Raw genomic sequence first — 16,750 nt, forward strand, 5'->3', positions numbered from 1 at the left:
AACCTATCTGGCAAGAATGAGAAAGACAAGGAAGAGACATCAGAAAAATGCAGTTAGAATGAAGAGAGCTAAAACAAACATCTTTTCCCAATTCATAAATTCTACAACACTTTGTATGTAGAGGAAGGTTGTGACACTGCTGTCTGTTATGTATAAGGAAGTTAAATAAAAAACATAAAATACTCTTGCTGGAAGGCAGCAATATAACACTACATTCATTTCTGAGAATAACACAGAAGAACCTAAAACAAGAGAGAGAGAAAGCAGGCTGCTTCCTAAGGAGAGAAACACAACCCACCCCATTTTACCCTAGTCTGGCTCTATGTAAACTGAATGCCGAAGCCACACACTTCCTTACAGATTTCCCTAGTCTGCTATTAATAGCAGGAAACCCCTCACAAACTTAGAATGATAGCTTGTCCTGTCAATACACCACACTGGCCAGTCGTTACTCATTCTCTGAGTACGGAGGACACATCAGCATTGTCCAACCATATTAATATGTGTTCTGCCACCTTTTATTATAACTTAGGTTCTATACAGGTTCTTCCTAGACCTGGTCAGAAGGTGTTTCCTCTTACTGCCATGAAAAAAAATTAATGGCAAAAACGTACTTTTCTTTTCTTTTCTTTTCTTTTCTTTTTTTAATTTTCAGTGGAAACTTGTGACATTTCATCCAATAAAGTCCCAAAACATTTTGATTTTTGTAAGTGAAATGCTTTTTCTGACACCCTTCCCTCCGATTCAAACATTTTCTGTTGGCTGAAATTGTTCTATTTTCCCTTGCAAAAACTGAAAAATTTGGGGGACAGATAACAGTTTCCACAAAAAGTTTTGCTAGATAGAAAATTTTCTGCTAAAAGAAGAAAATTGACAGAATTTCTGATCAAGTGTAATTCTTGTACATTTCTGAGAGGTCTCAAAAGAAGAATAACTGATGATGGTCAATTGAGATTCAAGCTCTCAGCTCAGGTTTAGAAGCTTAGTGTTCTAACTGTTGAGCTACCAGATCACAAAAAATACTCTCGGTCTGATTTTCGAAAAAGATCAGCACCTGACAACTACTTTTTAACCTCACAAAGAATGAAACCAGATTGTCAAAGGAATTTACCATTCTCAGGAGGAGGTTCTGGCTGCTCTGCTCTTTGAAAAGATCGGTCACTTCACTTAGGCACCTATAATGGGAGCTGAGATCTTCTGAAAATCCAGCTTCACTTCAAGAAGATTGGTAGGGAAGATCGAAAATTTCCCTCCACAACATTTGTTATGATGGAAAACTGGATTTTTGAATAAATATTTCATTTTATTTGTTTATTTATTATATATTTATTGTGCCATGTGATTGCTTTCCAGCGTGGGGGGGGGAGCGATTTATTGACCAATTGATTTTTTTGAACAAAACATTTTGAAGTTGTTGGGTTTTTTTGCATTAAAAAGTCAAAATTTGCCAATAATCCCTGGGATGAATGGACTCCGTATCTCCCTTCTACTTTTGAAAACTTCAGCATTAGCCCAAGTTTCCATTATATTTACAAGTTCTACTGATTACTGAAGCAAAGTGCTGAGGCAAAAGCCAGGTCACAATGAGCTGTTCACATGAACAAGAAAACCCTGGAATCTGGTACAGGAAGAAAAAAATCTTAGCAAATATAATTCGTTGTAATGATGGCATTTTTAAACTAGATTTTATTCAGTTTTTCTCTCTCTAAACAACACATCTATCTATCTATCTATCTATCTATCTATCTATCTATCTATCTATCTATCTATCTATCTATCTATCTATCTATCAGACCTCCCAGATCTCTGCGATTAATTATCACTTTAATTAAGTAACCCTGAATCCAGGAATATCAACAAGAACCACTTCAATCCATGTTAATATTCAATGACAGTTGGGCTCCAATATCCCTTTGAAAATCCCTCGGTGCCCCTAATGAATATGAAACCATACCAGGAAAATTAAATAACTTGCTGCTGATGCGAATATCCCGGGTTGTCTGTTCTGCTTTGCAACCCATGAATTATTATAAAGTAGGTAAAAAATATGAAGTCCCTGAATAGATTCACATACACCTTCATTTGCTTCTGACAAAGGAGTCACGTCAATGAGTGATGCAGAGGTGAGAAGAGTGATAAATTGTCTTTGCTCCTATGCAAGGTCCTATATTAATGCTTCATTGCAGTCCTTTGGGATGTAGGTCCCATGAAGCATCTCATAATTTTATCTGGAGAGAATATTTGTGTTCAGTTCTTTTCTTTGTTGTTAACACTCAGCCTAAGAGGGTGGATTGTCTGGATTTTCCTTGGAGGCCGCATGGGGGAGAGAGTAAAGACAATAATTCCTGTCCTCTACACAAAATTATGGAGAGAGATCACAATATGAATGTCCTTCCTATGAATAAGCAACAGAGTCCTGTGGCACCTTTAAGACTAACAGATATATTGGAGCATAAGCTTTCGTGGGTGAATACCCACTTCATCAGGTGCTCATGAAAGCTTATGTTCCAATACATCTGTTAGTCTTAAAGGTGCCACAGGACTCTCTGTTGCTTTTTACAGATCCAGATTAACACTGATATTTGACTTCCTATGAATGGCTCAATTCATTCCAAGCCATTTACATCTGTGACAAGTGAATGTGAAACTCTGCTGCCCTAGAAAGGTAGCGTCTGACACCCACTTTGCATTTAATTTTGCACAAATATAAGCAACTGCCCAACATGCCAGGCAATAAACAATAAAGCCCAAGATGTGTTGAGCAGGATGCTATATGTGACACATTGGAAAGCTGGAGTGAGTCAGTTTGATTTTGCTCTCACCCAATATGGTGTAAATCAGGAGAAACTCCATTAAAGTCAAAGTCATTCATGCCCAGGAGGATTAGGTGAATGAGCTGCAGGGAAGCGTCAATGAATGGGCCTAAGACTGATCCCTCAATGCTGTAGACCAGTGGTTCTCAACCAGGGGCCTGGGGCCTCCTGGGGGGCCTCAAACAGGTTTCAGGGGGTCCACCAAGCAGGGCCAGTGTTAGACTCACTGGGGCCCAGGGCAGAAAGCTGAAGCCCTGCTGTATGGGGCTGAAGCCTGGGGCTTTGAGCCCCACCACCAGAGGCTGAAGCCAAAGCCTTGAACAACTTAACTTTGTGGTGCTTCCTGTGGCATGGGGACCAAGGCAACTGCCCTACTTGTGGCTCCCTAATGCCAGTCCTGGCTTCTATAAGCAGAAAAACCAGTTGTTGTGGCACAGATGGGCCGTGGAATTTTTATAACATGTTTGGGGGGGGTGCTCAGAAAGGAAAAGTTTGAGAACCCCTGGTCTACAGCAGTGGTTCTCAGCTAGGGTTTGGGCTCCCTGGGGGGATGCAGGCAGGTTTCAGGAGGTCTGCCAAGCATGGTCAGCGCTAGACTCACTAAGGCCTAGGACAGAAAGCCAAAGCCCTGCTGCGCTGGACTGCAGCCCGGGGCCCTGAATCCCACCACCCAGGGCTGAAGCCGAAGCCTGAGCAACTTAGCTTTGCGGTGCCCCCTGTGGCATAGGGCCCTGGTCAGTTGCCATCTTTGCTACCCTCTAACACCAGCCCTGGCTTTTATATGTGGAAAAACAGTTGTTGTGGCACAGGTGGGCCGTGGAGTTTTTATAGCCTGTTGGGGCAGGACATCAAAAGAGAAAGGCTGAGAACCCCTGGTGTAGACGATTAGTATCTCTACTGGAGTTGGCAGGTATTAAAGGGGGTAAGCCCAGTGTGAACAAGATCACAGTCAGACTCCGACTGACCAACATTTCCACGTTAATTTCAGGGAGATTTGCAGAGCCCTCACTACAAGCCCCTCAAGGCAGGAGGAGGATCGTGGGGAATGCTGGTCACTGGCACCCACATGAGGGAGCTGGCCACTGGCTCCTGGGGGAAGGGGCAGGCCTGACATGGGATCCCTGTACCCCTGATTCTGAAGGCAAGATCCACTGGGGCAGCCTGACTGCTGAGTGCCTTGGGGAGGGGGGATCCCTTGGCTTGTCTATCTCTCTGTGGGAAAGGAGCATCCAGCTTCCCATTTCCCCGTCTTGTCTGTGCTGCCTTCACCTCCTCTTTCCATCCACCTTCTCCGAGGTCACTGAGAGTGACAGGCATCGTGGCCAATGGAAAGCCTCCAAGCACTGGTTCTAATCCAGCCCAGTCACCTATTATTGTCCAGTCACATTCTGGGAGTGATAACATTATGCAGTGGGGAGCGGGGAGATTCTTGGTTGCAAAGGGGAGTGTCCCTGACACGCTGGGTGACCCAGCCAGCCTGGGTAGGCTGCAAGGGCCAGATTCACAGAGGGATGTAGTCATTACAAAGGCGGCTTCTCGCCCAAGCTAGGCAGGGGGAGATGCCAGGGAGAGAGGCATGCAGAAAGCCCTGCCTCCCTTAAGGAATTTGGCACCTAAGTCTGAGCTGCAGGGAGGTGCTTCCCTCTCTTTGGGATTCCCAACTGTGATCCCTTTTTGGGAGTCAATGCAGGAAGCTGGGGGTTAGAAGGGAGAGATACCTAAGCTCCAGAGCAATCCATGAGCCAGGGGACAACAGACGTTCATCCCCTAACTCGGCTGCATGGCCAATGCAGTAAGTCTGCCCACAGTTTGCCTACCGGAGCGGGACCCCATAGGCATGTCACACAGAATGATGGAGCAGGAGTACTTTCCTTGTAGCTCTTAGCCACATGGTCACGCATTCACCTGGGATGTGGGAGACAGAAGTGGGGATGTGCATCTAGGGTCCCCCACTCCCCAAATGATACCCCAAGTGCTGGGCTAATGGTTGTGAGGGAGCTCCTCCTTCACCGCTAACATGACCTAAGCCCCTAACTCCAAGAGAGGGGTCACAGCTGGGAATCCCCAGCAGCAGGACACGCCTCCCTGCCGCCTGCGCTTAGGTGCCTACCTCTGAGAGAGGGGCAGGGCTTAGCACACTGCATCTCCCATTGGCCACCTTAGCCGAGGAGCTGCCAAGTGCATTTGGTGTTTATGGATCCCATTCTGAGGTGCCATCATCCCCTATTCATTGAGCACTAGGTGCAGGCTTTTTGAACCCCAATGATTTTCTAGGTACCTAACACTTAGCTGTGGGGACCACTCAGCATTGCAAAGTTATGTTTCTTTGTGAGTCCAGCCCCAGTGCCTAAAGCGGCAGCTGGCACCTCAGGTCTCTTGTGAATCTAACCCTGAGGGTTTCTAACATGTTCAGTTCTTCAAGATGCTAATCACTGTAGCCTGACCCAACAATGCACTGAAGTACGTCTAATTGACTGTAAGCAAATGATGAACAAACGCTTTCCAGTCAGTACCTTTAGCTGTTAGACGGCTGAAGTGGTCAGAAATCTTGGACCAAAAAAATATTCTCAACAAAACAAACAGTTTCACTGACATCAATTTGATTTTTTTTTGTGGGAAAATGTCATTTTCAATTAAATGTTTTTATTTTACATTGGGAACATTTTAAACAGTGGTTTCCATTTTGAATTATTATTTCAACTTTATTTTTTGTACTGCCAGTTATGTGCTAAAGTGCCTTATGTGGGCCTTCTTTTCTTATTTCAATATAATCTTACGTTAGGTGAAAAATGCCAAAAGTACCAATATTTTGAAATGTCAGAAATCAAAACATTACTGAAAAAATCTTTCAATCAGGAAAGTGGACATTGTCCATGACATCACTGTTGGGTTTTACTTGGAAGAGAGGATCATTGAGCCAATTCCTCCACCCAGAGTTCCTGACTCAGCTTCCTCAGAGATCCCTGCTTAACCCCTTTGACTACTAGTTCCTTTCTCTCTCAGCCCACTCCTTTGACCTGGTCCCAGACCCATGGAACAGTCCACCCACTTCTGTTTCCTTCCCCCTACCCCCATCTCTGAGCAAAAGACTATTTCCCCTGCTTCTGCTCATTAGCAAGCCCTGGTCATCACTTCCGTCCTGTCTCACTCTCCTCCTTCCTTTGCCTAGCCATTCCCCCTGTTCTGAACAGTGCCCAAGCTGAACACACAGTTGAACTGGGGAACTCACTGCCACAAGGTATCATTGAGACAAAGATCTCAGCAGGTGAGACATTGGCATGGATTATGAGAGCCTCCATGGTTATGTTAGAGAAGAGAATGAAATAAACCTGCCTGCTGAAGGTCTCCACCCAGCCTCTAGATCACTGGGAAACTCCCTGACATGAAGGTCAGTGCAGAATTGTCCATGAGAGAGGGGGTGCTCCCTGCCTCTCCCTCTATAGCAGCTGGGGTTGGTCCCACCAGGAGTCACTGCTTTGAGCAGGGCTATTCCCTGGAGCCTGGAGAAAGAGGCACATTTAGTCCCATAAATCTCTGCCAACTCTCAGGTCTGGGTTCAAACACTCCGGGGCCATGCATGGGGCTCTGTCCCTTTGACTCTGGCCCCATGGAGTGACAGCAGTGGTCCCCCCAGTCCTCACTTGCCCGCCAGATAGTATCTGCTTGTGTGAGGGGGTGGAGACAGTTGTGCTCTTCCCCGTCTCCTGCACACAGAGCTTCATGCTGAGGTGGGTTTGGTGGGTTTCTCAAGAGCAGTGGAGCTGGGAGGTGAACACCCATGGAAAAGCCTGGAGCAGTTCCACTCTGTCAGATCCATTGTCTCAGGCTCTCTGCAAACCCAGGCAAATGATCCTGCACTGGCTGCACTTAGAGCAACTCCCCAGCACCGACTCCAGCTGTTCTGGGTGGTGCAGCATTTGGTCCTGGGCCCAGTGAGTCCCTGGGCATTAGACTCTGGTGATTTACATTCCTGTGGGAAACAGGCAAATTCTGTTCTGAAAATGAAGCAACAAATATTTCACCCAGATCCATGAAAATCTATCTATCTATGTACATCTATCTATGTATCTCAGTGAAGTTGGGGTTATTGCCTTTAATGCACTCTTAGGATTAAGCCTTTTTATTTTAATAGTAGTGTCTTAAGTTCAGATCTTCACCACAGTGCTGAGAATCCCTTCTGAGCAGGGCCGGCATAAAGTCTTCTCCACATGCTTTCCTCACTTCATTGTGGTCTCCTTGTTACTTTGCACTGGGATCTTTGCCAACCTGAAACCCACCTCCAGGTCTTGGTCAGGTGTGGATCTTGTGGTGGGTGTTCTCTATGCTGTGGTGCCTCCCATGATGAACCCGATCATCTACAGGATAAGGAACAATGAGATCAAAGCTCCATGAAGAAACTGACTGAGGGGAGGTTATTCATCAAAAATAAAATGTCCATCTGTCTCTCATGACCTTGGTTTAATTCTGTGTTTCCTAATTAATCTAATCAATGGGTGAAAATGTTGTGTCCATGAGAACATGATGCCTAATCTGTTTATGCAAAATGCTGCTTTTACAGTGGTAAAAAAACACCAACAAAATGAACAAACAAAAAATCAGACTAACACTACTGAAGTCAGACAGTTTCTTTAGGCTGGAAAGGCTTTCTGGAAGAACAAGGTTTTGACACATGTCCTAAAGACAACACACTTTACGCAACACACTCTCAACCTGTGGAACTCTTTGCCAGAGGATGTTGTGAAGACCAAGACCATAACAGGATTCAAAAAAGAACTAGATAAATTCCTGGAGGATAGGTCCTTCAACGGCTATTAGCCAGGATGGGCAGGGTTAGTGTCCCTAGCCTCTGTTTGCCAGAAGCTGGGAATGAGCAACAGGGGATGGATCACTTGATGATTACCTGTTCTGTTCGTTCCCTCTGGGGCACGTGGCATTGGTCACTGTTGGAAGACAGGATATTGGGCTAGATGGACCTGATTTGGTCTGACCCAGTATGGCCGCTGTCATAAACAGATAGTTAAGAGCTAATGCCTCTTTTACCTGTAAAGGGTTAAGAAGTTCACCTAGCCTAGCTGACACCTGACCAGAGGAACCATGGGATAACAAGATGTTTCAAAACGAAGGAAAGAAGTTTTCTTTGTTTAGTTTTTTTTCAGTTTCAGCCAGAGTGAAAAAGATCAAGGAACCAGCCTCTTATCAGAGTAGACAGGAAACTGGGCTAGATGGATCTTTGGTCTCACCTAGTATGGCTGCTCTTATGTTCTTATATTTAGGATTCCACAAGTGTAAATAAAATCAAAATCTATATGTGTGTTTTTCTAGAGTTTTATACTGCCACCCATCGTCACTCTACCTGAGAACTTTCCACACAAAATCAATAGCATGAGGAAGTCCCTAGTGGACTTTATGGACTATCTGGTTCCTCTCCTTTTTGGAGTTAAAAAGCTTTGTTTGGAGACAGAGATTTTGGGCATTTTATAGTTTAGTTCATCTAATTGTGTTTGTTTTTAGCAATGGATTGCTTGATTTGTCTGATTGTTCCAGACGTTTAGTTTTCTGGGGTAGATATACTTGGGGAATAGGAATGATTAGTTACATGCAGTAGTCAATGTTTTGTTCTCTCTTGGTCTACCCATATGTCATCTCTTTAATGGGGTTTTCTGAGGGAGAAAATTTGTTGGCCACAATGACACAAGGGGGCAGAAGTGTTTCTGTGGGTATCCAAGTCTCTGAACTAATGTTGAGATTATCATGTTAATGCATCTAGGATTTTATTCTGTTATTGAGAGGTAATAAGGGTGCCTGGACCCATGAATACACATCCTTTTATTATTTTGTACCTAAAGACATACATCAATACCATGGTATTTTTCCTAGGATGGAAAGGCTTTCTGGAAGAGCACGGTTTTGATATGTGTCCTGTAGACAAGCTGATTTGGGAAAATGAGGTCAAAATTTTTGTTTCTGGGATTTAACCTCTCCCTTTGAAGGGATCCAGGTTTGGCAAATGGTTAATACACACAAGGATCCAAATATGGCTAAAGGTACCCTGGAGAAGACGAGTGGAAGGTTTGTAAGTGTTTGACTTCCAGCTCAACTGGACCTATGTAGAGTCATTCCATTGACATCCATGCTTAACGCAGATGAGTTTCTGCCCAAAGACTCTCGGATAAACTCAGTCATGAAATAATCACTGGGGTAAGTTATTTGTGAGGGGTCATTTTATTATAACCTTTGTGTAAATGGAGAAGTACCATCATATACACTGGCCTTGCATTCCATGTAGATGTAGTCAAATGCAGAAAGAATACAGTGATTAGATAGACAGAGAGTATGTCTTCATGGCAAAGAAAAACCTGGATCTCAGAGTCCAGGTTTACAGATTTGGGCTTGCACTACGATGTTGGTGTCTGAGCACATTTCAAGTGACTAGGAAAATATTGTACAGCTGCTATCTGAGTTTCTTTACATTCCAAATGCAAAATGTAAGACTTTAGTCCCATACTGAATGATGTGGCTGATGTGGGTGATGAAAGGAGCAACAGGGCACATGATAGTAATATATGTGTATTAAGAATGGTCTATTCAAAGAGATCTAATGGAGTTAGGTACATAACATTGGGTAGTCAATGAGAATTGAGCACCTAATTTCCGTAAGTTGTTCTGAAAATCCTAGTCATAGTTCACATCGTGGTGCAAGAGTACATGGTATAGTTCCAGATTCTGCCACAACCCCCCTTGCTCCCTTTCCTAATGCCTCTCATTGGAAATATTCGGATTTCTTCCTGGGATAAATTTGGCCCATTCTGTTGATCTGGTTTCTACTCTTTCCTCTGCTAGAATTCTTTGAGGGGTGGGGTCAACAAACATATGAACAATGGTTATCCAGTGTACCTGGCCTTTCAGAAAACCTTTGGCAATGTCCTTCATCCAAGGCTCCTATTCAAGATAAGCAGTCATAGGATAAGAGAGAAAACCCTCTCATGAATCAGTAATTGATTAAAAGACAGAAAACAAAGGGTAGGAATAAATGGTCAGTTCTAAGAATGGAAAGAGGTAAATAGTGGTGTCTCCCAGCGATCTTTATTGAGACTAGTGCTGTTGAACTTACTCATAAGTGATCTGGAAAAATTGGATAAACAATGAGATGGCAAAATTTGAAGATGATACAAAATTACTCAAGATAGCTAAGCTCAAAGCAGATTGTAAAAATTTATGAAGAGATCTCACAAAACTGAGTGAATGGGCAACAAATTGGCAAATAAAATTAAATGTTAATAAATGCAAAGTAAGGCACATTGAACATAAACTCAAATATACATACAAAATGATGGGGTTTAAATTAGATGTCACCACTCAAGAAAGAGAGCTTGGAGTCATTGTGAATAGCTCTCTGAAAACATCTTAATGTGCAGGAGCAGGCAAAAAATCCAAAGAGAATTTTAGGAACCATTAGGAAAGGGATAGAAGACAGAAAATATCTTAGTGCCACTATATAAATCCATGGTATATCCATACTTTGAAAACTGTGTGCAGTTCTGTCACCACCATCCCAAGAAAGATGTAGAAGAATTGGAAAAGATACAGAGAAGGGCAACAAAAATGATTAAGGGAATGGAACAGCTTCTATTTGTGGATAGATTACAAAGACTGGGAGTTTTCATCTTGGACAAGAGAAGACTAAATGGGATAGGATAAGGTCTATAAAATTGTGACAGGTGTGGTGTGGTCAAAACCTGGCTCTTGCCCTCCGCATAACACAAGAACCGGGAGTCACCCAATGAAATTAACAGGAGTACCTTTAAAACAAAAAAGGAAGTACAAAGGAAGTACTTCACACAATGCTCAGTCATTTTGTGGAATTAGTTGTCAGGGGATGTTGTGAAGTCCTGAAATATAAAAAAAATCAGATAAGTTAATGGAGGATAGATCCATCAATGATGATTAGCTAAGTTGGTCAGGGATACAACTCCATGGTCTGGGTGTCTCTAAGCCTCTGACTGCCAGTGGATGGGATTGGATGACAGGGGATGGATCAATCAATAGTTTCCCTCTTCTGTTCATTCCCTTTGAAGTACCTGACATCAGCCACTGTCAGAAGACAGGATACTGGACTAGATGTACCATTGGTTTGACCCCATATGATCATTTATATATTTTCATGTTGTAATGTAAAACTTACAATTTTCTTAACTTAACATTGCATGGACATAAAATGGCTTGACACTATTTCTTGTTCAATATGAATAATTATATTGGTACAAACTAATTTCAATTTAGCAAAATAAAATGAATTAAACATTGATGCATTGCATACAATTTGTGGAAAGTAGTTATTTAGTCCATGAAACAGAGGGAGATGGGAGGGTGGCAAACAGGGAGCTGGTGGGGGGAAAAGAGGAAAGCAAGGAGCCCCTGATGTGTGCAAGGGGCTCAGCTGACAAAAGCTATGAAATGTGAGACCCCACCTATTACACTGAGTGTTATTGTTACTGATGTATCTAGGAGAGAGAAAAGAGCACATTTATGAAAAAATGGGGAAATTATCTAAAGGCAGATATCACTTGGAAGAATGGACAACAGCTAAAGGAAGCTAAGAACATATCTATATTTGCAACTATTCAGGAAAAAGTATTATAAAATACTTGATCAATGCTAAAGTCAGTCCACTTAAGCCCAGGAAAAGGTATAAGAAAGGGAAACCTAATGTCTAGAGAAGGTGTGAAGGCATATATGCTGGGATTGCATTAAGATAATAGTACAGAAATTAGACAATATTTTTGAATAATTAAACAGATTTCTCAACAATAGTAAAGGTAGGCCACCTATAGAACCCAGAATTATTGTCCAGAGTTGCTTATTGACTCAGGGAAGAACACACTGATAACACAATTACTTCTGGTAACAAGATATGTGATAGCTCATGTTTGGAGAAGGATAGATCCACCAACATTAATGGCATAGGGAAATAAAGTATGGGCAAACTTTCTAATAGATAAAAGGGGAGAGATCCATTAATTGATTTAGTTGGGCTTGGTCCTGCTTTGAGCAGGAGGTTGGACTAGATGACCTCCAGAGGTCCCTTCCAACCCAAATATTCTTATAAACTTCATGCTAAAAGGTTGACCAACACAATTTTTTTGAATGTCAGAAATAGAGATTAAAGATATGGATTGTTAAAACTCTGATGGAAAGTTCATTTAGGATAATCAAGTAATTGAAAAAAAAAGATAATTCAAGATACATTCTGTCTTTATAGTTTCTTCCCTGAGGACAGGATTCTGCTCATCAGTCTCCTGATGGCCTTTTTCATCTCAGAGTTTCTCAGCATGTAGATCATTGGGTTCAGCATTGGGGTGATTACAGTGTAAATGATTGACGCCAACTTGTCCATGGGCAATTTCCGGAAGGGCCTAGAATAGATGAAGATGCAGGGTATGAATTGTAAACACACAACTGTGATCTGGGATCCACAGATAGACAGAGCTTTGTGCTTCCCATCTGTAACATGTGTCTTTATCTTGACAAAGATGATGGTGTACGAAATGAGCAGGATGATGAACATTACTATGACAAGCATCCCACCATTGGAAACCATCAGCAACTCGACCATGTAGATGTCTGTACAGGCCAGTTTGATGACTTGTGGGATATCACAGTAGAAATTGTCCAAGATGTTTGGACCACAGAAAGGCAGCTGGAGGATCAATGCAATCTGAACAGCAGAGTGAGCCAATCCACCCAGCCATGCCCCTGCCACCAGGCCCATGCACACACCACGGTTCATGATAGTCAAGTACCGCAGTGGTTTATAGATGGCTATGTACCGATCAGCAGCCATCACCACAAGGACAACAACCATAGCACCAGCGATGAAGTGGAAGAAGAACATCTGGAAGGTGCACTCACTGAACGAGATGGTTCTGCGCTGGGAGAGGAGACCCAACAGCAATTTTGGAGCATTGACTGATGAGTCGCTAACATCTAGGAAAGCCACGTTGGCCAGCAGGAAGTACATGGGGGTGTGGAGACGGCGGCTGGTGATCACAGTGGTGATGATGGTGAAGTTTCCCAACCAGGTTGTCAGGTAGACTATGAAGAAAACAACGAAGAGGCATCGCTTCAGCTCAGCATTCTGGGTGAAGCCTAAGAGGACAAATTCTGTCACTGGGGAGCTGAGGTTCTGCTCTTCCATTTACTAGCCTCAAAACATGCCTAGACAGGGAACTGTAATCATTAATATGAAGAAGTTTTTATTATTCCTTCCTTGAATTACTAGTATTAAGTCAAAATTAATGCCTCTTAACAGACATTTTGTTTAATAATTATCTTAGTATACTAAATTCAGTCATCCTCAGCGCAGGGCATCCCTTCTACAGCAGACTCTATGAACATCACCAGTTGTCATGTTGAGTTTTGGGATCATTGAGAGCGAAAAGGAGCAGCCTACCTACAAAATCAAGCCTTTGCCAAACCACTTTCTGTATTCATTTTCCCACAGCCCTCATCTTGCACACATCCATGGGGTCTAGAGGATCATGGCTGGGAAGAAATGTGAGTTTCAGGGAGTGATCTTAGGCAGAACTTCTGAGAGTCCAGTGGTTCTCAATGTGGGGGTCATAAGAAATTGTCAGGTATTCATGACAACCAGAATACCCTTCTGTAGACAAGCAGACTCACTCCTGTGGCACCTCCTGCTGGTGACTTCTGGGAATTAGCTTGTTCCATCTCCAGAGTGCCCTCTGCAGGCCAGCAATCCACCTGTCCTCCAGTCCCCATGTCCCTCCTTGACCCAGTGCCCCTTTAACTGGGTGCTTCCCCCCAGCAGTAACCCCTTTCTCTTTGGGTCTCCCCTCCCCGGGAAACCACCACCCACTATCCCCACCTTGCCTCAGGACCAGACTACTGCCAGTTGTCATCTAGCCCCTGCGCCCTGGGGTAGACTGCAGTATCAGCCTACTCATCACTGGCAAGGTGATGACCTGCTGCCTTTGCCTATCCATGGGCTGCCCTCTGAAACCCCCAGTACCTTTTGGCCTTATGCTAGGCCAGAGCCTGGGGCTTTCCAGGCTGGAGCCTCACCAGCCCCTCTGCCTTTCCCCAGCCCTGTTCTACTCAGGTACCCTGTGTCTAGCTCACTGCAGCCAGGCCCATCTTCCTCTACAGGCAAAGAGAGACAACCACTACTGGTTTCCCTTGCCTTCTTATAAGGCCCTGTTTGGGGCATGGCCCCAGCTGCAGCCACTTCCCCCAATCAGCCAGGGTTTTACCTTGCCCTGCCCTGGCCCTCTGCAGGGCTTTTCCAACCCCTTCCAGGCTGGAGCAGGTGGTCGCCCTCTACATCTTCCTATATTCATATGTGGCAAGGAGGTCCCACATAGTTCCTGATTTAGACTGAAGGAGGATTGGAATGGAAAACTGGAGAACCACTTATTTAGAGGATTCACATGCCCAGTGTGTGCCCTTGGTTACAGGAAGAGAAGGAATTAACTGTAATTGTCTTTAGAAGTAATTGCATGTGCTCAGCGCATCTGAAATAAATCCAGTCACTGTATTAGGTGCCTGTGGATTCTGGTGCATAATTTTAAACACCTGAATCTGAAAGCTGTGAACACAAAAAGACTTCTGTCTATGCACCTCTGTTTAAATATTCAAAACTGCTGTGGAATTATGGATTCTGAGTTATCATTAACATTTTTTAAAATCTCTAGAACAGATTTTTTTTAAAAAAATGTTCCTAATAAAACACATCTATGAAATAGTCAGTATATTTAATTTTACATGGTTAAATTTTAAAAGGAAGGAAATGAAACATTTCATGCCATTGGTGTTCAAATCCCAATTTTCAATTAATTTCTAAACAATTTGTTTTTGCAAATTTTATATTCAGATTGAATTTTAATTTTGATTCTTCTTTTTTTTTTCTTGAGGGTCAACCAAAAAACTTTTAAAATACAAGCATCTAGTTGTTTTCATCTACAGAGCTCAAAGTGATTTTAAAAGGAGGTTGCTATGAGCCTCAATTCTGCATTTGTAAATGGCTCAGAGAAGTTGCGCACTGAAGGAACCAGGCATAGGACTAAGCTCTGCAGTCCTGGTCCCCTGCTCTCTCCATTAGGCCATGCTGCTTTCAATCTCATGCCCCTTCCCAAATCGTATCCCTTTACTTTTTCTTTATCTCCAGATTTCAGTTTTGAAGAAACCTCATTTTTCTGCAGAGAAATATATTTTGCCAGAGAATGCTAGCCAGCTTTCAACATCTCCTTCTTAAACGATAGGGTCACGGTGCTGTGCACCATGCTAGGAGTACGGCTTTCTTTGTAGAGTACTGGCCATGGGTTCAATTTCTATACTGCCAAGGACACCTTCTGGGATCCCAGGTAACTCACTTCCTCTCTCAGTCTGGATTTTCAAAGGGAAATAATGGAGGTAAACACAGGGAATCCTGCTCAGGTTTTATTGGCATTTCCCTGATATTTTTCTAATTTTTGCTTCCTAGCTCCACCTTGCTTCCGAGATAAAACCTTTCAAATCAGAGCAGCACAAAGCACCTGCCGTAGGAGATGCCTGGTCAGGCAGAGCTAGTGTTACAAAGATTGGTGGTAAAGGCTCAGTGAACTGTTGTCTTCCTAACTCACTTAGGTTCTTCCAAAATCCAAGCCAATATCTGAACTTCCCCCAACACCCACTTCCTCTCTCCAATAACAATGTCAATTGCTAATTCTACATTGCAGATTTTGAACAACAAAAGCCATGACCTCAGCCTGTGTGCCGGTGATCTCAGAGCCGGTTGCCTCCAAACAGTTGAGGATGGTCCGGGAAAGTCACATCTCATAGCTGGTCATTGTTTTCCTGACTGGCTGGGGAAGGGGACCTGATCCCAAAGAGTAGACAGCCACAGAAATCTTCCCTTTATATCCCCTCTGACCCATGCACCAAGAGTGGTGCTAGGATCAAAGATTCACTGAAAGACCCTTGAGCTTTACTGAGCCAGATCAAGAGAGTTGCTGCTTTGGAGATGTGAGATTTCAGTCTCAAGGGGAATAATTAATAAGTTCCTGGAGTTTTTCATCTTGTTTATGTTTCTTTTTAGCCACTCAAACTGAACAGGCTTTAGAAATTTATCAAGTTGAGTGGGCTTGAACAACAGGGGCTGAACTGGATCATTGTCTGGACTCCAAATGGAGGAAATGTTAGGACTCCTGGGTTCTATTCCTTGCTCTGAGTTACAAAGCTGTTCTGTGGGTCAGAGCTGGAGAAAAGTAACCAGTACTTCTGGATTGCATGTCAGTTCTAGGGGTCACATTGGGTCTAGTGTCTCTGAGAGGGATCAGTTGTATTTCCTCATTACTCTTGAACTCCTTTAACATATTTTGTTCAAGAGCTCTACGGAAGATAAGAATGAATTCTGGAGGAGATCTGAATGAATATAAATCTGCAAAGTCAGTCTGATTATGAAGTCAGCAGCCAATGTCAGTGTTGCCAAACTTCAACACTGCAGCTCAAAATACTTAATCAATGGTAATTCACTCCACTTAAGCTCAGGAAAATACATAAGAAAAGGAGTCATAATGGCTAGAGACTGTATGGGAGAATAGTGGTCTTTCTCCATATTTGCTGAGAATGGCCTAAGATAATAGGAGAGTAATCAGACAATTTTTTAGATGAAAATAAATAGATTTAGGAAGATTACTAAAGTTCGGACACCCATGGAACACACAGTGACAGTCCAAAGCTGGATGTAGACTCAGGGAAGGACCCGTTGATAACAAAATGTCTGCTAGTAGCCACATCTGTGATAGCCCATGTTTGGAGGACACATCCATTAGCATTAGTGGAATGAAGGAATAAAATACAGGGAATCCCTCCAGTAGAGAAAATGGCAGAGATTTCTAGGTCAGGGCAGAGTGCAGAATGCATCATTTCCACAATTAATA

General features: G+C 43.1%; 1 protein-coding gene across 1 annotated transcript; it reads right to left on the reverse strand.

The window, feature by feature from the left end:
* Positions 1–12,066: 12,066 nt before the first annotated feature.
* LOC115638220 (olfactory receptor 4D9-like) lies at positions 12,067–13,008 on the reverse strand. Its single transcript, XM_030539798.1, has one exon. The coding sequence runs from the start codon at positions 13,006–13,008 to the stop codon at positions 12,067–12,069; it is 942 nt and encodes a 313-aa protein (XP_030395658.1).
* Between the last annotated feature and the right edge of the window lie 3,742 nt (positions 13,009–16,750).

The sequence above is a fragment of the Gopherus evgoodei genome, chromosome 21 (genome assembly GCF_007399415.2).
Source record: "Gopherus evgoodei ecotype Sinaloan lineage chromosome 21, rGopEvg1_v1.p, whole genome shotgun sequence".
NCBI classification, from domain to species: domain Eukaryota; kingdom Metazoa; phylum Chordata; order Testudines; family Testudinidae; genus Gopherus; species Gopherus evgoodei.